This window comes from Rattus norvegicus, chromosome 8, assembly GCF_036323735.1.
Source record: "Rattus norvegicus strain BN/NHsdMcwi chromosome 8, GRCr8, whole genome shotgun sequence".
In the NCBI taxonomy this organism is placed as follows: Eukaryota; Metazoa; Chordata; class Mammalia; order Rodentia; family Muridae; genus Rattus; species Rattus norvegicus.
In genome coordinates, this window is record NC_086026.1 from 39,028,149 (window position 1) to 39,053,140 (window position 24,992).

Consider the following 24,992-nt stretch of genomic DNA (forward strand, 5'->3'; position numbering starts at 1 on the left):
CAAGAATAAACCAAAAGGGCAGAAATCATGTGTGTGTGTGTGTGTGTGTGTGTGTACTTGTATATATAAAAATATGTCAAGAATAAACCAAAAGGGCAGAAATCATGTGTGTGTGTGTGTGTGTGTGTGTGTACTTGTATATATAAAAATATGTCAAGAATAAACCAAAAGGGCAGAAATCATATGTGTGTATGTGTGTGTACTTGTATATATAAACATGTGTGTGTGTGTGCGTATCTCAGTGTCTCCCTGCAGATTCAGTTTCTCTGTCCCCCTCATATAGTTATATCATAGTTTCAGTAGGTCAATACTTAAGTTTTGAATTATCACAACTCATTAAATCTTATTCACGGTGTTCTTTCTGCAGCCTTTCATCCAGTTTTCCATTCCTGTCTCTTAATTTGATGTTATTACCTGCCTTGTCTGTTAGTGCATAACGAATTTGTTTTATTTTATTTATGGATATTTGCATTTTTAATAGCATCAATCATTTTCTCATTTTTTTAACCTCATCTAGTTCTCTCTCTCTCTCTATCGTTAATGCACCTGGAAAATCATCAGAACCATAAAACTCTAACATCATTAGCAACAACTCCAAATGCCTCACTTTCCCTGAGAGACAGGCACATCTGTGCACTGCCTACACCCGGAGTCAGACAGGCCTATGTCCTCTGAGGTGGCTCTTCACTCAGGTGAGGCTCCTGGCTTCTAGCCTGTGCTAGGCCCTTGTGTCCAGGTTTACGCTATCCCACTTTCTGAGTGTCTTCTATCTCTTTGATTGATGCATCCTCTCTTCGGAGGGAATGACCACCTGCAACTATCTTCAGTCCACCTGCAGTTGAGTTGCAGGATCAGAGTCTGTGTAGAACTGCGCTCTACTCGCAGTTTCGATATAGGCCTGCTCCACTGTTTTTTGTGGGCTTCTGTCCCATGTGACTACTGGGGATTCTGATGATCTCTCCCGACCATATTTGTCCAAAGTACTAGTTTGTTTTATTTTTTAATGTTCTAAAAAATGGTCTAATAAGTTAAGCTGGTGAAGTAGAACCATCGCTGCTAGTTACCTGTGCTTATGGCCCTGGAAGGTACTCTGCACAATGTCTGCCTTCATTAGGGTTACTACTGCTGTGATGAGACACCATGACCAAAGCAACGTGCGTAGGAAAGGGTTTATTTGGCTTACACTTCCACAGTACTGTTCATCATTGAAGGAGGTCAGGACAAGAACTCAAGCAGGGTAGGACCCTGGAGGGAGGAGCTGATGCAGAAGCCATGGAAGGGTGCTGCTTACTTGTTTGCTTCAATGGCTTTGCTCAGCCTGCTTTTTTTAAAAAAACAGAACTAAGGCCCAGGAATAGAACCACCCACCATGCCCTCCCCCCTCATCAATCACTAATTAAGAAAATGCCTTACAACTGTATCTTATGGAGGCTTTCCCTCAATTGTGGTTCCCTCCCTGCAGATAACTCTAGCTTGTGTCAAGTTGGCATAAGACTAGCCAGCACGATACCAGAGGGGTAATGTAACCATGAGCTCAGTTGCAAACCTTGAGATCTACAATGGTGACCTGTCTGCATGTTATGCTGGTGCAATAGTGGTAGAATGTAGTAGGAGTAACCAAGCACTTTCTGACTGGGTTTAAGAGCCAGTTAAGGAGATGGAACCATTGTCTGACACTGCTCTGGTGGCCAAGAAACTGAGCCTAGGCACAGGTGTGGGGAAAACCAAATATTCTTATTCTGGTAAAGAAACATAACGATATAAGGATTCCTAATGAGATTTGGCTCTATCCATAGGTCAGTGCCTCACTCAGCCACCATCAGAGCAGCTTCCTCTTGGAGTAGATGGGAACTAACACAGAGTCCCACAACCGAACGATGTTCAGAAAGAGAAAGAATTTGGAATACTCAGCTCTAGATGGTGTGTCATTGTCAAACTCTTCCCCTCGTGGCTTAGGGAGCTATGTGGAAGAGGAGGCAGATGCTTGCAAAGGAAAACTTAGTTTTCTCCAGCAGAATCTCACTGGGTATATCAGTCGTACTTCAGGGGTAGACCCCATGCCCGGCAGTAGCTTGCCAACACAAAATTAACTCACTGGTAATTTTGTAGACTTTTTTTTCATATTTCTTTGTTTGGGCATAATAAAACCTTTTTATTGATTCTTTGTGAGTTTCACGTCATGCACCCTAGTCCTGCTCATCTACCCATCCCCTTGCAACCCTCCCAAAATCAAACACACGAGCACATATACAAACAACAACCATAACAACAGCATAAAACATAGAGAACGTCTCACCGTGAAAGCTGTGTATGCCACAGTGTGTCCCACAGTGTATCGCTTTGTCCACACATCTTCACTTGCAAATGTTCATTGCCATGAGTCATTGGTCTGACTTGAGATGTTTGGCTTTTGTGACACCATCAATATTGAGTCCTCATCAGGACTTCTCCAGGCTGGCCTCTTGTTGCCCTGTGTCATGGAGGTTCTACAGCTTCGAACAGCAAGACTGGCCCTTTCACATGTCCCAACCCTTCCCAGATAACAGATTTTGGAGCAGGCCGACTCAGAGCTGTGGATCTGTGCCTTTGTGATAGCTAAGCTGGTCAGCCTGCCAGCTCTCCCTTGTCCACACCACCATGGTTCTCCAGCACTGACCCAGCTAGGACACTCAATGTTGCCATCACCATCAACAAGAGGTGGGGTCAGATCTCCTGCTCTCATGACCTCAGGGCCAGCTCTCTCACACTCACATCTCCAGGGCTAACTCCATTTTTCTGCCCAGCCAAGGTTCTTGGCCCACTCTCCCAAGTGCTACAGCTTGTGAGGAGCTGGAACAGCTCTTCTGCTCTCACACCCTCTGGGCTGGCTAACCCATGGCTTCCCCATCAAGCCCAGCTCCACTGTATTGCTCTAGCATGGTGCAGTGCCCACCTTCTGGAGTGTAATAGCCAGTGAGGGAGCAGGGCTAGTTCTTCTGTTCTCATGATCCCCGGGGTCAGGTCTCCCAGCTACTGCAGGTGGTGAGGGGGTGGGGAGCATTACCTCTAATTATGCTCAGCCCCTGGATATCCACATTGTCCCTGGAGCCTGTTTCTCCCAAGGACACCTCCGTGTTCTCTGGTAGTAATATAGACATTGACACTGAACCCTAAAACTGTGTAGCCACAGACTTAGACATAATCCTCAGTGTCAACTCGGGCTGAGACATCACCAGGGCCCCAGGTAGTAGGACTGGCCACTCACAATAGGCTACTCCTCTTCACCCTCAAGTCTCTGCTTTCACACCGCTTCATAATGTTCGAGCTCTCCAGTTCTGTCTCTCCCATCTGAGCACCACGTGGTCACACCATACTCACACACTGTGGTGGCTACTACTGCAGGCTGGGCCCCTGGGTGGCATTCTCCATCCATCTTGTGTGGTATATCTGCAAGCAAGTGTCTGTGGCACACAACTGTGCCATGTGTAGAGGGCAAGTCTATGGTGTCATGGCAGTCTGTAGGTCTCTGTCTGTCATCCTCCTCCTGTACTTTGCTGCATAGATTTGATATGATTTGATTTTTATGAATCTTAGGCGTAAGACACCACCAAGCCAGGCATCAAGCTAGGATTAACAAAGGACTGCCATCTGCCCCTGACTGATAGAAGAATAACGCCAAGAACAAGGTGTCTCTTTGCTCATTACAGGGTTGAATTTTGTTTTGTTTTACTGGTCTTTTGCTTATAGATTATGGTTTCCGGTTTTGTGGTTTTGTATGTGTGTCTGTATTGTGTTTTTCCTTTTTGAAAATTATGGTTAGTTTGGGTATTTGTTTGCCTGTTTGTTTTATAAAGAAAGAGGGGAAAGAGGGAGTATAGAGTTGGTGGGGGGAGATGGAGATGATCTGGGAGTAGGTGAGGAAGGGTAATATATATTCAGAATATATTGTCTGAAAATAGTTTTCAATACAAAAAAGGAAATGAAAATATTTTGATGAAATTACCTTGAGGTAAGCATTAGAACTATTTGGATGTGATTTCTGAACGGACCCTTTTAATTTAAAAGTCATGGACTTTAACTTTGTGTGGTGTTTTGAATGAGAATTTGAATGCTTGGTCCCCAGTTGATGTAACTGTTTGGGAAGGATTAGGAGGTGTGGCCTTGTTGGAGGAAGTGTGTCACTGGGGGATGAGCTTTGAGGCTTCAAAAGCACACTATTCCTAGATAGTTCTCTCTGCCTTGTACTTGTGGATCAAGGTACAAACTCTCAGCTACTGCCCTAGCTCCATGCCTGTCTGCCTGCTGCCACTCTTTCTGTTACGATAGTCACAGACTCTAACTCTCTGGAACTGTAATCCCTAGATAAATGCTTTGATTTTGCAAGTTTCCTTGGTCATGGGTGGTTTACCACAGCACTAGAAAAGTAACTAAAACATTCTGAGAGTTTTACATTTTCTCCGATTTGTTTCCCAATTCCTTCCAGAACTTCTAGGTACTGTCTAGGTTCTCTGCGAAGTGGATGTTATGGATGTACATAATGTTAATCTGAACATTTGCGAGTTCAAGGCTACTCTAAATTGCATATTCTAGGCCAGCCAAGTTAGCATAGGGAGATTCTAAATAACAAAAATCCAACTAAACCAACAAAAATGAATAACAGGGATTTTGTTAAGGGCTGCCTATAAGAGAATTTGGGGAGGAATTTGGAAAGTCCAAAGGATGAGGTGGGCAACTTGACATCCTTTGTGAAGGAGAGAGGGAAGCAAAGTTGAAGAGGATACCACCTATGGCCTGCCATTTTTGACCCAGATTCCCTGGCTTGAGTCTCAGACCTTCTAAAAGCTGGCCTATCTTGATGTCCCTGCTTCAGACAATGGCTGAGAAGCGCCCATGGGACCATAGTGTTGGAGCAGAAGCTGTGATGGGATTTATTGTGTGTATCTGCAGGTGGCCATTTACAGCACCATATTTTGTCATCATTCAGATGCTAAATCTCCTGCATCAAACCTATTCTTTTGGTGTCTCTTCTGTCCTGAGCTTTCTTTGATATGTTTCCCATCTTTTTCCTGCTTTAAGAATTTATATTTCCAGGTGCATCTTCCCCCCACCCTCGTTTCCAGTACTTGTTCTCATCTATAATATCATCTCAATTTATTTTGCCTTTTGCTTTGTCTCTGTTTATTCCGGGTTTTGTCAGGACCTCTTTTATGTTACAGCCTTTCCTCAGGGTCCGATGACCCTGGGCTGCCTGGAACTGAAGAGAGTGGCATTTATTGAGGTAGCAAGGGAGGGGCTGCATTTGACCCTGCCAGGTGGAGAGACCTCAGGATGTCAGTAATAGAGACATTTTTCCTCTCAGCCCAGAGCTTCCTTTTTAGGATTCCCAATGGCCAGGATCTAACACTTGAGTCCAGAGTAGGGGAAGGAGGTGTGAGCCTCTTATCAGGCAGTTCAGATTTGCACAGAGCATCAGGTCTACACTGTAAAGTGCCTTGTGTCCACCCTAAGCTGTAACTGAAGAAACCAAGTTCACACCCTTTCTCTAGAATAAACCTCAAGCCCTGGGCTAAGAAACCTGTTTTCTAAAGACTTTCCTTTCCTTTTCTTCTTAAGACAGGTCTCTTTAAGTAGCTGTGGCCCTCTTGGAACTTGCTATGTAGATCAGGCTGGCCTTGAACTCATACAGATTCGTCTCCCTCTACTTCCTAAGTGCTGGGATTAAAGGTGTATACTACCATGCCCAGCTCTAAAAGGACTTTTAACCAGTATTCCTGTTTTTAGCCCCAAATATCAGTCCTGTTCAGAGGTATCTATATTTCTTCCCCTCTGGTTTGGGCTCCAGGAGCTTGTAGCCTATGCTCTGACAGACTTGTTGTCCACAGGCCCCAAGCTTAGCACTTGCAGCTGTGTTCTCTTCAGTTGTTCTCCAACTTCTCAAACCCTGTAAAACCTCTTGGCAACTGTTCTCTCTTTCCTGACACCTTGAAACTTTCTACCTTTGGGATTCCTTACTCCTTTTGTCTTTAAAACAACCACATTCGTTTAATCTATTATATTTTCAATTTAAGATTCTTCTAAATGTATTCCCTGATTACCCACAGGATGAATTCTGCATAGAATATTTATAGATCCATAAAGTCTACAGTTACAGGCGATTGTTAATGAATTAGGTCAGAGGAGGAACAAAGACTCAAAACTCCATCCCCCTACTGGGGGACATTTGCCTGCTCCATAGATAATTCCCTCATGAATCAGCCCTTGGGAGTGCTTGCTTACCACTGGCTGGCCTGCATTTTAATCTCAGTTTATTTGCAAACTGAATGTATCCCAAAGCAGTTATCTCCTTTGTTTACGTATCAGTAAAAGTCAAGAGTCCCCGAACAATGAACTGTGATGCTGGGTGCAGAGTCCTTGAACAGTCCTGTGAGCGGCTCCCTTCTTTTTGACCATGTGGAAGTCACCTTGACAACCTTGCTGGGATTGACAGCTGCACCTTGGCTGTCTTCCATGCCCCTCCTTCCCCCTCCAGCCCAGTGCTTGGTCCTGGTATGCAAAGTCCTCTCGACTTTTCCTGCCTGTTCCCACCTCCAAAGGTCTTGCCCCCAGAAATCTGCCACTGCTCCCCTTTGTTGGAAGAATAGACTTTCTGACTTTTCCTAAGTCACAGAGATGCTTCTAAAGGCATTTGGTCTCTCCAAACAACTTCTGTTGGGATATTTACTGGCTATGGGACAATATTTTTAAAAAATGTTCTAAATTTATTACCTTTGACCATATTCAGGTGCTGGGGTGAGGCGACACATAAGAGTTCCCTTCCACATCAGCAGAGACAGCATGGTTAGATTCTGAGGACAGGAGACCTCCCCTCTCTGAGTCCGAGTGCTGTGGAATAGAGTCCAAAGCTTTTCCCTAGCTACAGACAGAGGTAAATTGGCAAATGGGGCCTGGAGCAGGAGCAGAGAGTCCGTGGGAGAAGGGATGGACAGCTCAGTCACATGGGCATCTATCAGGTCAGTCAGCTCCACTTACTCGTTAGACCAAGATTTGTGGAATTGGGAGGATGCATGGGCCCTGCCCTCTTCCGTTGCTTGGCAACAGGTTTCTTTGTCATTCCCTGCAGGTGCAAAGGGGCCCAGTTTTGAATGTAGAGGACAAGAGTGCCGTGGACAAAGTTAAGGTCAATACCTGGTCAGCATGTTAATGAGACAATCTGGTGCTGTTGTGCAAGAGGCACCTGCCTAGCGAGTAAATGAGGCAGTTAAGAAAACATTTATTTCCCTCACTTGGGGCTTATTCTTCATGTCTGATAAGCACTGTTTATCTTTGAGCTCTATGTGTTTGTATACATGTTTGCCTTGCCACAGTCATCTGCTGGGTGTCTGGGAAGATGAAAAGGCAGACCCATAATTCACAGGGGCAAACAGGCATAGCGTGGGCTCATGAAGTTACTGCCTGGCATGGTGGATCATGAGATCTCCTTCCCTGAGATATTCTGTGGGACCCCAGTGGCTCTCTTGTCGTGCTCTGTGATAGTCCTTGTCTTGTCTGAACAGCCCAGTATACCTGTTTCCAAGTTCTCCTAAAAACAGACCATAAGATGAGATTAATGGAGTAAGGGATTCGTTAGGGGATATTGCCCATGTGAGTGAAAAGTGGCCTGAAGTAACCAAAGACTGAATGAAGGAGAGGGGGAGGAGGGTTGGTGGAAGTATCCTGGACCACTGAAGAGACTGAAGAAGAGCCATATGGCCATGAAAGGCTTCTCTTTAGTGTCCTGCTATACTGTGTCAAGGGCATGGTCTTGAGCATGGCTCCACTTGCATTTGGAGGTCTTTAAGGGTTGTTTCCAGGGGCTCTACATCTAAACTTGGGGAGCTTAGACTGCTTGGACTCGGGTTGGGGGTCAGCCTGGGCTTCGGGGATATTTCATTGGTTGGGGTTGGGGAGATCTAACAATGAAGAAGAGAGCCCCACTCTGAGGGACGGAGTAAAGAGAAGGCATGAACGTAGGGGCAGGGCCTCACTGCTGGGGATTGGAGTACTCACAGGAAAGTTTGTGTTGCGGGAAAGTCTACACTTGGGGAGAGCTTTGAGTGTCTGCTCCTGTTTTCTTCTGGGTCATACCACTGCTCCCTGGGAAACGTTTCATATTGAACTTAACAGGGGAAATGAGGGCAGAAGTGGCTTTACTTACAGCTGTGTCTTTGCTTGGGTTTCTATAAAACACAAGAGCTGGGTAATTCGCAAACAACAGGCACTTATTTCTACAGTTCTAAAGGGTGGAAAGCCCAAGATTGGCCCAATGGGAGATTCTGTGTCTTACGAGTGTCTAGTCTACCTCTTCAAGATGGCTCCTTCAACATTGCGTCTTCACACTGTAGAAGGCCTGAAGGCAGTAAGCAGATGGATACCCTGTCCTTGTAGCAACAAAGCATGTACCCACTCCACCTCGTTCTCCTACAAAGGTCAGGATGCCATCCTTGAGGGCTTTGCCCTCATGACTTCACCACCCCTTGCAGGCTCCGCCTTTTACGATGATCACGTAATCAAATACACCTCGACATGGAAGATCACATCAAGCTACTACATTATTGTTCCTAATCTTTGACACGTAAGTATTTGAAGGCTGATACCCTTCACCCATCGATTTCTGGATCAGTTTTCATTTCATCCCTGTTGTAAACATCATCCTGTGTCAGTTCTGCTCTTTAAGGCAGTTTCTGGGGATACATGTTTAACCCTGAAAGGACACTGGTGACAGACAAAAGAAAACAATTTCACTCAAGTCTATCTTGGTGAACCAACGTGGGTATTGGAGTTATTTACAGGAGGGCAGATGAAGCTTGCTTATAGAAGTGTAGGTGACTTGGGTAGCTGTACTGCCAAAAAGCCCACTCTGATTGACAGCTCATCACCAACATCATCAACATGGCGAAAGCTACATCACCGAAGTCTCCTGTTTTCCATCTACAATGTTCTGAGGAGGGGCCTTGTGAATCTTGCAGTTCTCTTTGTGAACATCTGTTTTTCTCAGTGGAATATTTCAATATGGAAGAAACTGCTCTACAGTAGCTATGGTGTCAGAGCCGTTGACACAGCACCTGAGAAGGACCTTCAAGCTGAGGTCCTTCTCAGACCTTCTGCTTGTTTCCTTGCTTCTACTTCTGAGTGGAGGCTGGTGTTTCCATGTTGTCAGGTGATGAGACACTGTTTCTCCTGCACAATGGTGGCTTTCCCATGCTTCTGATGGTGATCAGTGGTGAAGTGTTCAGAAAGGACATTGCAGCCTAAAGGGGGCACCTAGAACAACAACTTAGAAATGATCTAGGATTGATGTCTGGGTGACTATAGAGGGTAGGGGCACACTTATACCAATGCACTTCCTATATTATCTCACTCACTTCATAGTACAGACTTCTAAGCTTAGGCAATACTATGTAACTTGCCTCAGGCAGAAGTTGGTGGATGGGGTCTCAAACCTACCAACTATCTCCTTGCTATAAAGACCACATTGCCATATTACTGTAGTGACAAAGAAGGACCATTGGAAGGTCAGGTTGGCCCAACCTTCTAGGATAGCTGAGTGAGTCACCAAGCAGGTGACACTTTGGAGGGGCTCCCTGAGGACCATGAATTCCCACTTTGAAGCATCCTGGCCCCTGTATATTCACTTATGTGATGTGGACACTGTCACACAAGAAAGCCTTCCTTCTGGTTCCAAGCCCTGGCTCCGTAAACCAGTCTCTCTTAATTATCTTGGCAGCTCAACACCTTCAGTGTATCTCAATCATTTAATGCCACGCCTACTCTTGTTGGATCCGGTTATAAAGTAAACCATGTTCTTTGAGAACTGCTGCATATAGATGAGTCAGGAGCCAGTCTAAGCTGACCCACAGACATAAAAACCAAGGCACTGGGCACCTTTAGCTGGGGCATCCAAACTCTTGAATCAAAGGTGCAAGCACCCGACTGCTTTCTTGGGGACCAAGAAAATGAACGTTTGTCTTCACATTTACCCCAGCAATCCATGAGGTAAGAGGAGAGCCATCTCATCGCCTCTTTGTTGAAAAAGTAGTTAATTCTCATGCAAGCTTAATCTTTTTTTCCCTGCCTGTAATCTAGACAGATCTGTCCCTTCCTGCTTTAGGGATGAGTGTGGTTTTAAATCACCTCTTGCCTTTGATCTGCTGGTTGTAGGTGGATTAGTAGAAGGATTACACATTCTGCCTTCCCTTGGCCACTTCACAGCTCTCAGGCTTGGAAGGTTGTGTGTGATTGCATCACTCCAGTGCACTGTCTTCTCTTGGCTGTAGGATGAGCACGGGGCTGCCTCTGAACATCCTGATAGCAGCACCTTGTTTAATAGTAGAACTTCCCTTGACCTTCTCGGCCTTGAAGGCAGAGGATAAAGGTTCTGTTGAAGTCTAGTGTAGCCAAGGAAATTGCAAGTTATACGATATTTTGTCTCAGGCAAGTGCTTCGTTTTCCTAGGTAACATTTCATGGATCATTTTCAGTACAGGCATTTAGATCGGTCTTTTTTTTTTTTCTTTTTTTTTTGGCGCTGGGGACCGAACCCAGGGCCTTGTACTTGCTAGACAAGTGCTCTACCGCTGAGCTAAATCCCCAACCCCAAGATCGGTCATTTTTTGTTCAGCTCCCAAAATATTGTTCTGACAAATGTTCTTGGTGGTAACGGTACCAACTGGTTCTCTACACTCTGAAAGGACTGGAGGTCCTTCTCCAAATATCTGTCTCTAACAGATTCTGTTCATACCTACTCAAAAGAAGGTGGCCCTCTGTAATCAATGTTTAGACAAAGGGTAACCTACAACACTTAGAGCAGAGCACAGTGAGTACGGAAGGAAGCGAAGGTAGGCAAGTGCTCCCCGAGACACTTCTGTGCTAGAGGAGGGTCCAGTACCGAGGGAGGAGGTGCTGAGGTTTCTCATTGGCCCTCTGCTCCGTCCTATGTGATAGGTTATGTGACTGTCTTCCCATGCAGTCAATCAACTGCAGATTCTCAAGCCACAATGGATAGGATTATCTGGGAAAACAGCAGTCATTCCAAGTTTGTTTTTCCTCTCATTTTCTTTTCTCTGACACTCAATTCATGGAGATGGGTTTCCTTCCACACAAGGAAGTGATCAAGTCTTTTCAGACTGAAGACTGAACTCGTAAAGAAGCAGAGAGCACAAATTGCTCACGACAGAGTCTTGGACCTTGATGCTGTGGGTGGCTTTTGGTTTGCTTTGTCTGATTCTTGAAAGCCATCGTAATGTAAGATACTTACCACGGCCACACATGCTGTGCTCTGGAGAGCTGAATCAGAGTCCCCCATGCATGTCCCTCGCCTTTTCTCTGCCAGGTGTTTTTGGTACCAGGTTACAAATCTCTCTTGGGCCTTTTCACAGCGTGGTGATTTCCCACAAATCCAGCTGTGACTCACTTGTTTTGCCTTTGCTGAAGGATTTCTATGGACAGACAACATCCCAACCTCTCTTTACAGAACTTTCTCTGGGATGACTTATATGTACCAGTGCTTTGATCCTCCCGTAACCCACGCTAGAGTTCTCTTTCTCTATAATCAGCATACTTTCGATGACACTTGTCTTTTCTTCGTTCTTATACTTATTAACATCATGGCTGCTGTCCTTTAAATCTTCCTATGTGTTTCAATAAACATACAATAAGCAAACTTAGAATGCTCTGGGAATCATGCATTCTGGGACAACACGGCATGGGTAGACAAATGCATGCCACCGGCAGCCTTGCTGTAGGGACCTGGCATTTACAGTCTAGGCTCCTGATGTGGTATGTGAAGCCTGGGCTTCCACAGAGCAGGGCACTCACAGAATCATGGCTGAGTGCAAGTATAGCACACTGTACTTTGTTAATAGAAGACTTCAAAAATAGCATTATCCTAAAAGCCTTAGGTAGACAGGATTTCTCTTACTGGGGTAAGAGAAAGAATATTCTAGAATAAGGAAATATTATTCACAAGGTATATAGGCATGACACATGCAGGGTGCATTAAGCCAGTGGCAGCGGGGTAGGGGTGAAAGTGGATGGGTAATGCAAGAGAAGAGAAGCCACAGGGACTCCTAGCACTGGCATTTCAGCCACTGGCATTCAGTGGGACAAAAGGCCTCACATGAGGCGATGAGGTTAAGAGCTTAGTCTCCTTGTGCAAAGGAGGCTTTGAGTGCAAGGTGGACTGGGAAAGAGGTAGGAGGTCACTAAGAAGCAGAATCCCTGCGATCTAGTTCCTGATCAGCTCTAGCAGGGCACAGGGAAGAATGAAGTAAATCCGGAGACCTGGCAAGGTCCCCAAGGGTTCACCCAATAAGTGAGCAGACTTTGAATGGCAAGGTGCATTTTCCTTACACTTAATCTTCACACCTCCATCTGGGCTGCAGCCTCAGAGTGATGAAGTGACAGACATGTCAGTCAGTGGACTTGCCTTGCTGATGCCTCTTGTCTAGTGCACATCTCTGAAATGCAAGGTTGTCTGGGGAGAAGCTGCAGCTGGTCTCTTTTCTCCTGGGTGCTTGCGGCTGAAATGAGGTGTTGTGGTGGATGTAGAGTCAGTTTGGCTTCAGAGGACCGATCCCTCAGTGGACACAGCAATGAGTCTAAGGTTGAGACAATGCCAGGACTCACAGCACAATTGCCGAGTGATAGAGGCTCTTCTGTTACTAAACCTACCTATTCCAAGTCAGCACCAAGTGAGTGTATTCCAAGTCAGCTTCCTCAGGACCTTCATCTCTCAAGCTAAACTAACACTTAAGGTCCTGTCAGAAACCCATAGTGACTCTGACTTAGCTTCTGTAATATCTAAGAAAAGGCAAACCCAGGCCTTTAATGAAGATTGATTGTATGTTCCTGCTTTTCTTCAGTCCTCACATCAAGGCCCAATTCTGTCTTTTCAGATAAGTCATCCCCTCCTGATGGGTTGAGAAAAGGTAGCACGGACTGTGGGGAGTACTGGGGATTCTCCCCTGTCTATTCTGTCTCCTGGAACATGCATGATTCATGAACGTTAGCTCTGCTCGGAAGGGTAAAGGATGGCTTTCTGGGTAATGGACACTGAAAGTGGAAAGGCAGGGTGTGGACCCTAGAAAAACAAAACTGAACATGAACAAGCAAAATCTTCAAAGGACAAAAAGGAGGAGAGGAGACAAGCTGCGTGGAAGAGTCTTGGAAAAGTCAACAGTAGTTGAAAGTTGACTTAGGTCATGGGAGTCCTGGCACGAATTCCATGCTCCAGCCCAGGAGAGTCTGAGCCGTCCGTATTGTGGCTATTATGGAAGGAAATTAGAGGCAGTATCCAAGTCCTCCCATGGCCTTCTTAGGATCTTCCAGCAAGCAGGGAAGGGAGCAAGACTGATCTACAGAACTCCCGAAGCTTTGTAAAGAGGTAGCATCAATGAACGGGAGGGAGGGCCCAGTGGTAAGAGCTTGCACCGCTTCTGTTAGAGATTCTAAGTTTAGTTCCCAGAATCCACTGGATGACTCACAGCTTCCCGTAACTCTAGTCCCAGAGGGACTTAGCCCCTGGCCTCCAAGGGGCACCTGGACTCATGTAGACAAACCTACTCATAGACACACCTACTCATAGGCACGAGGAATCCAAAATAATAGGCATCTTAGGAATAACAGCAAGAGCTCAAGGACGATGCAAGTGATGGGCAACCTCAGACGTACTGAGAACCCTAAAACACTGGGCCTCACTCAATTGCTCCTCAAAACGCCAGTAAGTGCTCTTCGCTGCTTCCTGTCATAAGCAGGTCAAGAACACCGCCTTAAATCATTGAGCCCGGCCTATCCATGAGACGGAAGAAGAGACTCAGGCCCCAAAGTATGGTGGGAACTTGCTCACAGGCCACAAGAAAAAGATAGAGTCTGAATTCTCCCAGCAAAGCCTGAGATCAATAACTTCATCACTCCCAGGAGACAGTGAGCCTGGAATGAATGGCTGTCTACTCTGTTCTCTGTTCTGCATGGAGGAATGGCTGTTTGCTCTGTTCTCCATTCTGCATTCAGGATGCTTGCAAGCCTTGTAGACTTCTAAGATCCATGGGGACCACCTTTGCTTCTGAGAACAGATTCTTGTTCAGTTCTCTAAGACAAAGTACCGGACACTTAGACTTTTCTGAGTGTGTCGCCCTCTCCTCTGATTGCACCAACCCTGTGGTTTTTTGGCTCAGATTCAGGAATTGCGTTAATGGGTGTATATCAGTGTACCACCTGATCCTCAGAGAGATGATTTAAATATGTGCCAAGCACTATTTGAAAGCAACAGGTTAATATGGTGTTTTATTTTTGCCGAATTGGGGCAAGCAAAGTTCTCTCAGGTGACTGCCCCTAAGGGAAGTCTCACGGTTCGTTGCCCTTGATTAAATTCTTGGGAGCTTTCTGGCTCTTTCCAAAGCAGCCATTTGCCCTTGAAAAGTGAACTTGGCAAATGTGAATGACTGCTACTAGTGTCTCATGGAAAAAATGTGCATAAAATTTGGACCCATGGAGTCGAGTCCAATGATGAGATGTTCAGAGAGATTAGAGGATCCGGCCTCATGCTTATCTGAACAGTCAACCTTTTATTCTGATGTTATTGGGGGGATCTGAGCTATCAACAATGATGCACTGAGTATAGAGTTTGATTGTGTTCAGAGGTAAGGTACAGACAATGACATAAGGTCATGTTAGAAGGCCCTCAGGAAACCATGCCCTGTTGGCCTGGGCAAAGCATGAAGACAGTTCTGCTCTGTGAAATTTTCTATCTCATTGGAAACATAGAGAGGGTGTCAGGCATGAGGGCTGCCAATGTTAGGTAGCTAGCTAGATATTCACAGACTTGGAAGACATTGAGGATGGACCCACCTCCTCACCCCATGTTTCTCTGGTAACACTAGAAATAGAAGTATCCCGATTATCCCATAAAGATTTAAACTACTATATGAAGAGCTGGATCTTGGAGGATTTGTTGAAGCCCACCAACAGAACTGACTGCCGGCTCGAAGAATGGAATCTGAGCTCTAACTTCTACCTCAGGTTCAGGTGTGATATTCCGACGTTTCTGCAAAACATTACCTACGTTAGTCCCTTTCCTGCCAATCACCTAGAAAAACCCACTCCACAGAAAGCTGCCCGAGATACTCAAAGGAGTATAAAGCTACTTTCTAGCATGAATCTGAGCAGTGTCACTTTCATCATGGCTTACTCTCTCGGGAGTGCTTCATTTGATTAAACTCTGCCACCACCTGAAGTAAAGCCTGTGTCCCACACACTACGCTTGAGTATCTTTCAAATTCATCTAAGGAAATATGGGGTGGGGAGCCAAATGGTGCAGAATGAGACCCTGTCTTTGGAGTTTTTGCTTGGTTACATGGGATTTTCCTTGTCTTTGGTGTTAAGGCCTGGACTCCCTTCTCTTGGGCTGAGGCCATTCTTTCTGTCCACAGCTCCCTTCTGTGAATGCACTTCTGTGCCTGGCTACAGGGTCTTTTCTCTTTTCCTATGATAACACTCCTCGGCTCATCAGTTCTTGCTCCAAATGCACCTTGCTGTCTCCACACTAATCTAACTCAGGGGTCTCTTACCAAAAAGGAGTGGCTATGTTGTACCTCTTGAATGTTTTCTGGATGTTTCTATTACCAGCTGACAAAGTCAGTGGTTTTTTTTTTTTTGTTTTGTTTTGTTTTTCTGTAACTTAATACCAGATCTTCATGGTACGGGGGTTTTATGTTTTTGAAACATTTTTTACATACATAATATTACCTAATCTATTTTACTGTGTTCTAAAGGGAACTTAACGGTTTTCTATGTATTCCGTGTCAAAATATAGGCCTCTTTCTGGGTCTTGTCTAGATCGTCCCTGATATTTAAATATAGGAAAGGAGAGCCACGCCTGAGTTAGGAGCTCATACCTTGTCTTTTCTAGAGACTCAAAGACAAAGCTTGATCCCTGCACATCAGAATGACCAGAGGGTTCTGGTCTTGTTGACTAAAGGCCTCTTTGGGTTTTGGGACAGAATGTCGCCTCAACTTCCAACAAGATTTTGGGCCTCAGTTCTTGCCAAAATAACTCTCAAATCAGCAGTGCACTCTACTGCAGATGTGGGTCCTGACTCAAAAGCACAAAGGCCTCAGTGTTTGCTCTTTGTGCTTTCTTTGATGCAAACTCCTCTTCACTTCCAATCCATGCGGATCATGGATTCTTTATGATTAAAACAGAATTGATCAACAGCCTTAAGGTGGAAAATATTTTTTTAAAGAATGTGAGATCATATGACTGAACGACATGCTTGATGGGTTGGAAAGCATAGATAGCCAGAATAAGATAACATCGACCCTACAGCTGTTTTACAACTGGACTCTTCTGGTAAATGACTAGCAAGTGTTCTAAGCTACCTTATGTATGCGCTTTCATTTTTTGCAGAAAAGACTCACATTTATGCCCTTCTTGTAAAACTAATCCAGAAACCATCACTGTCTTTAAATAAGATGGCCCTGATCTTGGAGTGCCCCCTCCTTGGAGTATTATTCTATTAAACCAAGATACTGAAACCTTTGATAATCTCGCCACCTCCAGAAGTAAAATCCCAGTGCACCACATCTAGACACATTTAATGGGACTGAAGCTTATCCTGCCTGCATCCATCCCCTCCAAGAGTGGGTTGGGGACTCTGAGTGCTGTCTAACCCAACAGTCATTCTCTTTTCCAGATCTTCAATAGAACAGGTCCTACCACTTTTCTCAAATGATCCTAAAATTTAGAGTTTGTGACATATCTCACAAAATTATGAGCTTTCTTAAAAAGATGTATGTGGGATGATGTCATACAGGTGAGGCAGGTACAAGATAGAATGAGGCCTGTCATTGGATGAGAAGGAAGGATGGGTGGGAGAAAAGTTTGAGGGAAGAGGAGGAGACTGGAACGGAAAGGACAGGAGACTGGAGGAGACTGGCAGAGAAGCTGCCGAGAGAACATGGAGACTTATGTTAAGATTCCACCCTGTACATTTGCAGGTTGTTACGAATGTTAAAGGGTGGATGTGTCCAGGGCTTTGTATGTTTAGGTGGGCAATTATATCTTATCAATTGGATCAGAGGTTATTGGGTTGTGTATTCTTTCTTGTGGCGATTAGACTTTGGGAGAGTGTGTGGCGGCAGAGACACTGGGCTGCCGCTGAGTTGGGATGTGTGTTTCTGGCAAGATATCTAGCAGATATCTTGGGGCACTGTGGTGCCAGATCTAGAGGGGGTAAAAGACACCATTTTAATATAATTTTACAACAACAGATGTAAACATTATTATGAGAACATTAATTAACTATGAAAAATAGAATAGTTTAATATATAATTATTGATTCCAGATACCTGATAGCACCCAAAGCAGTTCCTGTGTATTCCCCGAGGTGAAAATATAACATTAAAAGAGACGTATAGGGAGGTGAGATGCTACACTGTTTGCACACTTCCCCCCATTTTATAAGATGCAGGGTGGTTGGTCTCTCTGCGAATTCTTGGTTGTCCTGGAACTCTCTGCTTAGACCAGGTTGTCTTTGAACTCACAAAGATCTACCTGTTTCTCCCTCTCAAGTGCTGGGACTAAAGGCATGTGCTACTATGCCTGGCTCATTATCTATGCACTTAAAAGACAGGAAACACTATGCCACCTCCAACAAATCAAGTCAAACTGACAACCATTGACCCAAAGGAGACCCTTCCACTTTTTAAATTTTATTTTAAGAATTTATTTTTCAAATGTCTGTGTATGTGCATGTTTGTCTGCATGAGTGCATGCTACCTGTATGTGTGTGTGTCCTTGGGGGTAGAAGGGTGTTTTGGATCCCCTGGAACTGCTGTTTAGGTGGTTGTGTGACTCCTGATGAAGATGAAGATGGGATTTAGGTCCTCTGTAAGAGTAGCAGATGCACTTGAGCAGACCCCACTTCCATTTAGGAGCAGAACTTTCTCTGAGGCAGATTCTTTACTCTGTTTCTGATATCAGAAGGAAATTTAACAAAACTGTCTTTAGGACCAGAGACTCCCTCCTGATATTCCATTAAAGCAAATTCTGTTTTCTAGGACCCAGAGGTAGAACAGAGGAGACATGATGGTGGTGGTGGTGATGATGATGATGATGATGGTGGTGGTGGTGGTGGTTAGGAGGAAGAGGAGGAGGGGGAGGAGGAGGAGGAGGAGGGGGAGGAGGAGGAGGAGGGGGAGGAGGAGGAGGGGGAGGAGGAGGAGGAGGGGGAGGAGGAGGGGGAGGGAAGCAACAAGAGGCATACAGAATTTCTTACAACCTCGTGGGTGTGACTTGAGATCTCCCACTGGCTCCTTTCCTGGAGGAAATACACACAGGCAAATGCCATGCCCACTTACTGGTCTTCTCTGGGCCACTTCTTGTTAATGTGTATTCCTTAGTCCTTCTCACAATTTATCATCACAGTGTTTATTGGGTCACTTTTAATCTGTCCAGTTCTCTCTTCCTCCCCAAATACCAGGCCTGTGAAAGGATGCTCTCTCTCAGTTCTTAGCAGGGTTCCATGCATATGACAGGCTTCCAGTGAAAACAGAGAGGGCATCAGAGAGCATGGGAAAGGAAGACAGGAGAGATACGAAGGACCAGTCTTTCTCAGGTTTCCCTGCCTCCCTGACTCCATTGTAGATGTTAGAATTCACTTATTTTATTGGTTAAATTGTTGGCCAAATACTGAGGAAACTTGTATTTGGACAAGAGGTTGGGGTCTAAGATTCTATCCTCTGCCTCCTAGGAGCTATTTAACCTCTCTGGAAGGAGGAGTGGTATTATTAGGGGGTGGGTACGTGAGGTGGGTGGGAGGACTTGGAGCTTAGTCACAGAGTAGTGCAGGTTCTAGATTAGGTCCCCAGTGAGTGTGCCAATCAGCCACAGTCACCCACTAAACCTCAGTTCCCTCCCTTGTAAAACACAGTTGAACATACCTACATCAGGTCATCCCTGTGAGGCCTGAATAAGTAATTACTACTAAGCTCAGTTTCTGGTACATCATAGGAAGTCACTCACCAAGTGCCTGCTCCTTCCTCCTGCAGTAGTGCCCAGCCAAGGAGGGATCAAGTCCACAACGACAATGGACAACAGTGGGACTTTAGTCATGTGTGAGAGGGCCACTTGTAGAGAATGTACTGCCAGCCTTCAGGTCTATGAGAGAGAGCTAGGGAGGGAGACATTTTAGTGACACATTTAATTATCCGCCCAATAATTACATCATGACTATGGTATGGTAGTTTAGCCCCCAGTTTCCTGATTCTGTAAATGCTGTTCATTCACTTGACTTTTGTAGTCTCTGGTGTCCTCCTGTCTACCCAGGAGATAGTAGCTATAACCACAGGTAAGAGTACAATGCTACAGTTGTAATAATGGTTGAGCTTAGCATGGAGAATGGCTTAGATAAAGTAAGACCCAGATATGTCATTCTTCTGATCTGTCCTCAAATTACCCTAGGCTGAGCTAGATCCAAGAGAGGTTCCTGGAACATTCAGGATTTTCCAGCCAGTTTAAGGCATCCAGTTTCTTCTCATTTTCAAAGAACTCTAAAATACCTCTTTCCCATATTTTTACTCATTGTTAATTCAACACACCCTAGCTGTAGCCAGAAGAATATACCATACTGGTAGATTAATTGTCTACAGTAAAATATGGTGGAATGTTTCTGGCTCATTTAGCTGCTCTTTCCCTGTGTTTCAGTATGAGATTCCCCTTTGTGTCCCTCTGCTAGTCAGGAGAGATTTTTTTTCTTCTTCTTGGTTCCACCTTGTTAAGGCTCCCCCCAAGAAGCAGGAAAACCTCTAGGAATAGCGAGAAGATTGACAGCTGTGCTCAGCTGGAACTAAATTCCTGGCTCTCTGGTTCCTGAAGGGTATGAGGCCCAAGCTGTGATCAAGACTAAAGTGATTAAGACTAAAGGAGCATAGACTGTCTACAAGTGCTTCTTGGATGAGTACGTCAATGGAAGGCAGTGGACTGGTGCAACCTATGTGTGAAGGCTCGCACGCTGACTCTACTTTGTACCCAACAACACCTATGGGGCCTCAGAGATCTCTCTAACAGAGGGACCAGGGAGAAAGAGAAGTTGGTCTAGTGGCTTAGCCAACTAGGGGTCCAGCAATTAACTAGGACTGCATGAAAAGCATGTTTGAATCCAACAAATGCTGAGAAGGGCAAGGCAAGAAGTAACATTAGTTCTCCAGGCACACTGGATGAACTTAAGAGCCGTCCTTCTTCTTCTTAAGCTAAGCTTACAGTTCATGACATGTAGTGGCATGACATTTGCGGCACAGACATCTCACACATGTTGAAGTCATACACAAGAGTGTACATGTTTCTGTGCATCTACTTCCACTACCAACGACCCGCTCATTTTTAGCATTTATGAACATATCAGTGGCTTAAAAGTCTAAAAGAGGACAAAGTCAGTAGTCGTCTATGTAAAAACTTGGAGAGACCAAAGAACTCTGAGGCAGAATAAAGAGAGGAAGAATCTAAGCCTAATACTGGCACGGGCCAGAGGAATGGGACATATCAGGGACTTTATTTCCATGTTGCTGAGTGTCTTAGTGCAGGAATCATGGAACATTGGTGCAGACTGGAGGGAGCGAGGGAGGGAAGGAGGGAGGGAAGGAGAGGATGCAAAACTGTTTGGTGAGTCCTGGGAACTCTCTGAGCCCTAATAGGTTAGATGTTGGAAATGAGCCCTGGGAACCCCAGGCAGACTGCTTGGTCATGCCCCAGAGGATGGCAGAGCAGGAGTTCAAACCTGACTTGAACCTGGCTACCTGTTTTAAGGCCAGGGTCTGTCTGGACGGAGCCTGCACTTGTTCAGGCAGGTGGACTGGGTTAGTGTAGGGCTCTGATTGTCATAAGCTGTCTTTAAGTCCCCCCCCCCACCACTAGATTTGACGAGATGTCATCATCCAGGTCATTATGATTTGTGTCAACCGAGGCAAGGGCTCTTCTTCGTTTATTTGTTTTGGTTTTCTCAAGACAGAGTCTTTCTATGTAGCCCTGGTTGTCCTGGAACTCACTCTGTAGACCAGGCTGCCCTTGAACTCACAGAGATCCATTTGTCTCTGACTCCTGAGTGAGGGAATTAAAGGCATGTGCCACCATGCCCCGCCCAAAGATTCTCTTAAAAGGTTGGCTACTGAACACAGAGGTGATTCCCACCCCCTTCCCCTGTGCATTGCTACTCTCCATAATGACACTCTTCGGGAAGCAGGCAAAGACATCCGCCCTCCTTTTGTCCTCTAGAAGGTCTGAGATCCTGTCACCTGCTGACTAGCTCCTGAGTCTGGACTCCAGGCCTTTCTTCTGCCAGCTGCTGCTCTCTGCAGCAGGAAGATCCCACCCACCAGCCCCGATTAAGTGTTCTCTCCTGGGGTCCTGTGGGGTGGAGGTGGGCAGTAGGGGAGAGGGTGGAGCGGTGGAACTATGGGACGATGCAGATTTCTGTTCTTATTTTTTTTTTTTAATTTCACACAAACTATTTTACTATGTGGTGTATATGGATGATTTGCTTGTGTGCACGTGCCTCTGAGACCAGAAGCAGGTGATGTCTCCCCTGGGACTGAAATTACAGGTGGGTTTTTTTTTTTTTTTTGGTTCTTTTTTCCGGAGCTGGGGACCGAACCCAGGGCCTTGCGCTTCCTAGGCAAGCGCTCTACCACTGAGCTAAATCCCCAGCCCCTACAGGTGGTTTTAAGCTTCCATGTGGGTGCTGGAGATCAAACTCAGGTCCTCTGGCTTTTAATTTGCGTCAGGCTTTTAATTGCTGTGTGGTCTCCAGTTGCAAAGATCGGTTCTGAGTGGTTGTGTGGACTCTTGGGTTGTCTTTGAGTTGGCATTGCCTGGGAATAAAAAGATTAATGAGATTAACTCCAGAACACAAGAGCTGCGGGCAAAGAATAAACCCTAGAAACAGTGGAAGTATTGAGTGGCATGGTGCAGAGCAGAAAGACTAAGAGAAGAACCAGAGATGAGGATGCATGGGGCAGGGCGTGGCAAGCACTGTTGTGGAGAGCCTACATCGAGTGCAGTGAGCAGGCCAAATCCATGAGGGCATCCTCCCATCCTCTGTGCTCTGGTCAGGGCCCCATGAGGCTTGCCTGCTGTGCTTGTGGGAGCCCAACAAACAGCCCTGGGGTGTAGCAGAATAGCACCTGGAGCTGAAATTCTAGACCATAATTCATCCAGTGCAGTCAGATAGACACCCGGGACTCCTCTTCTGCACTTGATAATTCCTCCCCCCCATGGCTCAGAGAACACAGACCAGAGAGGAAATGTCTCTACAGACAGGAAGTATCTATGCACAGAAAAAGGATGGTGCCCAGAGTGACACTTTCTGCTTTCTGTGCTCTGGGATCAAGCATGTGGGGGTGGTAGAGGTGGTGCTGGTGGTGATGTCAGGGTCTCTTGAGGTCCCATCAAGTGTCTGAAGAAGTAGAAGCTGGGTGAGGGTGGGAAGAAGCTCCCCCTACTATGTTGTTGTAGCCCTACTATGTTGCCAGTACATAGTGTATGTTTTCAGCTGTAGCAGGAAATAATTCCCATTATACAATCCTACCATCGGAAGTGTATTTCAGCAATTGTTTTGAATAACACATTTACAAAGCTAAATGACTGTCACCCCAATCAATATAAAAACCATTTTTTCTACCTCTAAAGAAAATTATTAGCAGTCATTTCAATATCTGGGCAGCGACTTGTCTAACATTTTTTTCTGTGTAGTCTTGACTATTCTAGACATGTCTGAAAAGAGAATTGTAGAATACTTGGCCACCTTAGTGTAGGATAATTCTGTCAGGGTTCATTCATGCTGTAGTACAAATGGAGTGTACAGGTAATAGACAACCCTTCCTTCTTAGGACTGAATAATAATAGCCCAGTTCTATAGGCGTGCCACATTGTGTTTACTAATAAGTGAAAAGACATGTAGGGTTGCTTTCTCTTTTAAAGCCTGGGTCAAGTGTTTGTGTAGGATATGGCTATATTTCATTTAATCCTTGCCATAATAAAGCCAATTTGGAAAACAATGGCCGCCCCAGTGAGGTTTGAGACCGAGGGCATTCTCCTCATTTATTCTCATTAGGATAGAAGGACGAACTGGAGGAAAGGAGGAGGAATTTCCTTCACCTTTTCCAGGTCATTGTACCTGGAGAGGGAGGAAAGGCATGGATGAATTTGCGTCAGCTGCTGCCTGCTGGTCTCTCAGGAGCTGGGACTGCAGTGGGCTGTTTGCCAGCTTGGGTTTGCCCATGAGTCCTGGAGGGATGTTCTCTGTGCTTGTCTTTCTCATTTCAACGACAGACACAGAGTAGGTGAAGGATGTATGGGATGTTTTGTAGACACAGAAGGAATGGGATGGGAAGGCTGTGTGACAGTTGTACTATCCTGAGAGAGCTCCTTATGTGTGTTCTGCCTGTAGCAAAGAGGAAGCACTTCCAATTATCCCAAAGAAGAACCCTGAAGATGTGAACTGGGCATGTACGAAGAACAACTGTGTGGCATACAACTAGAGGCTCACAGAGACTACCAGCTCCATTTCCTTTTGGCCCCAGGGCTTTCCCAGAAAGCACCTTGATGTGGAAGGGTAGATGTCGTGCCTCCCCATTAATGTAACTCTGATGGCTTGGCAGAGCTCAAGCCCAAATGGGTAATCATTGACCTCTGAAAGCTCCCTGAGGCATAGCAATAGAAGCTACAGGAAGACTGGTCCTCAGCTATTCCATGGGCTACCTCAAGCTGTGTCCTTCTCTTTACCCTTCAGGAAGCTCCATGAAGTGCACCCTTGACAGGGGTCGCTGGAGCCCAGAGTGAAAGGCTGTACAGACAATGGTGTCTGAGCTTTCCATTCCTTCTATTCCTACAGGAGTGGCAGGACTCAGTAAGGTAAGCTTAGGCTCCATTGCTTCCTATCTCCAGGGCTGTTGCAGCTCTGTCTGCCCATAAGGTATGTCTGAATGTCTTCATTCAGCTGAAGAAGCTGACCTATTCAGTGCTTATACCGCACCCAGTGTTCAAGCAAACAAACGACTACCTTTAGATGTATATCCTCAAACCTACATGTCATATTCTGCTCTGGGGACTCACTGGGACTGGGACAGGAAAATAGAAAACATCAGCTAGAATATGGGACCAGGAGACTTCCTACCCCCACCTCCAAACACAGACAGCCTCCAAGTTCCTACGTGCATGAAGTTGAGCTGCGATGGTCATTGTGCATGGGTGCAGGGTATGGATACGGGTTTCTATGTTCCTCCTCTCCTGGCCTTACTGCATAGTTACTCTTCTTAGAACACCGAGGCTGGGAATTCTGTGTGTTTTCTTTAAAGTAGAGTGTACATTCTTGTTGCAGACAGTGTTTGGGGCTCTGGCTCACATGGAATTCATTTATTTCTGGGCTAAAAGGGCCGAGTTGATGTAATAGAACCCAAACCACAGAGAACCAGAAGGGTCAGACTAATAACAGGGTTTGTGTGCACGTAATAAATACACGTTTTTATAAACATTTAAATTCTTTCATGAAATTGCCTTGCCATTTGAGGTGGGTGGCTTGACATGTGAAATTTAAGAATAGTGTCATTACAGACGTGCCCAGTTTCCAGAGTAACACTCTCCACCCAAACACGCACCATTATGGGGACACACGAGTGCTTGGTGATTATTTGATTTGCAAAAAATTGTTCTTCACTTTATAAAATAATCCACTCTAGGATTCCTTTAAACATCTAATATCCTCCTGGGTGTGTAATATGACTTCTCCACAGTTTCTGTCCCTGTACTGCCTGCTGAGAACATACACTGGTTTCGGTGTAAGGTTATATACCCAGACACCTCCAGTGTCTGCTTAATAGGAAGAGAAATCAAGAGACCAGCAGACCAGAGAAGGCCTCTGGATAGTTGCGCTCATTTAATTTTAAATCCTGAATTTATGAGGAACCAGAGTTTGCTGTTAGGATAGATAC

General features: G+C 45.4%; 1 protein-coding gene and 1 pseudogene across 6 annotated transcripts in view; one reads left to right on the forward strand and one right to left on the reverse strand.

Annotated features, from left to right (window-relative positions):
* The window catches only part of Kcnj1 (potassium inwardly-rectifying channel, subfamily J, member 1), a 51,895-nt gene that overhangs the window by 13,327 nt on the left and 13,576 nt on the right, over positions 1 to 24,992 (forward strand). The window contains exons 1-2 of one of the 6 annotated variants that reach the window (XM_063264898.1): positions 9,832 to 10,011; positions 23,453 to 23,916. The exons of 2 other annotated variants lie outside the window; for them this stretch is intronic. In XM_063264898.1, the coding sequence (XP_063120968.1) occupies positions 23,860 to 23,916 (57 nt within the window). In that variant the 5' untranslated portion in view covers positions 9,832 to 10,011; positions 23,453 to 23,859. Of the gene's footprint in view, positions 1 to 9,831; positions 10,012 to 23,452; positions 23,917 to 24,992 lie in introns of those variants that run through there. 3 more of the 6 variants (XM_063264897.1, NM_001309299.1, NM_001309297.1) reach the window with 3 other exon arrangements.
* On the reverse strand, positions 3,561 to 3,691 carry LOC120094481 (small nucleolar RNA SNORA48; annotated as a pseudogene).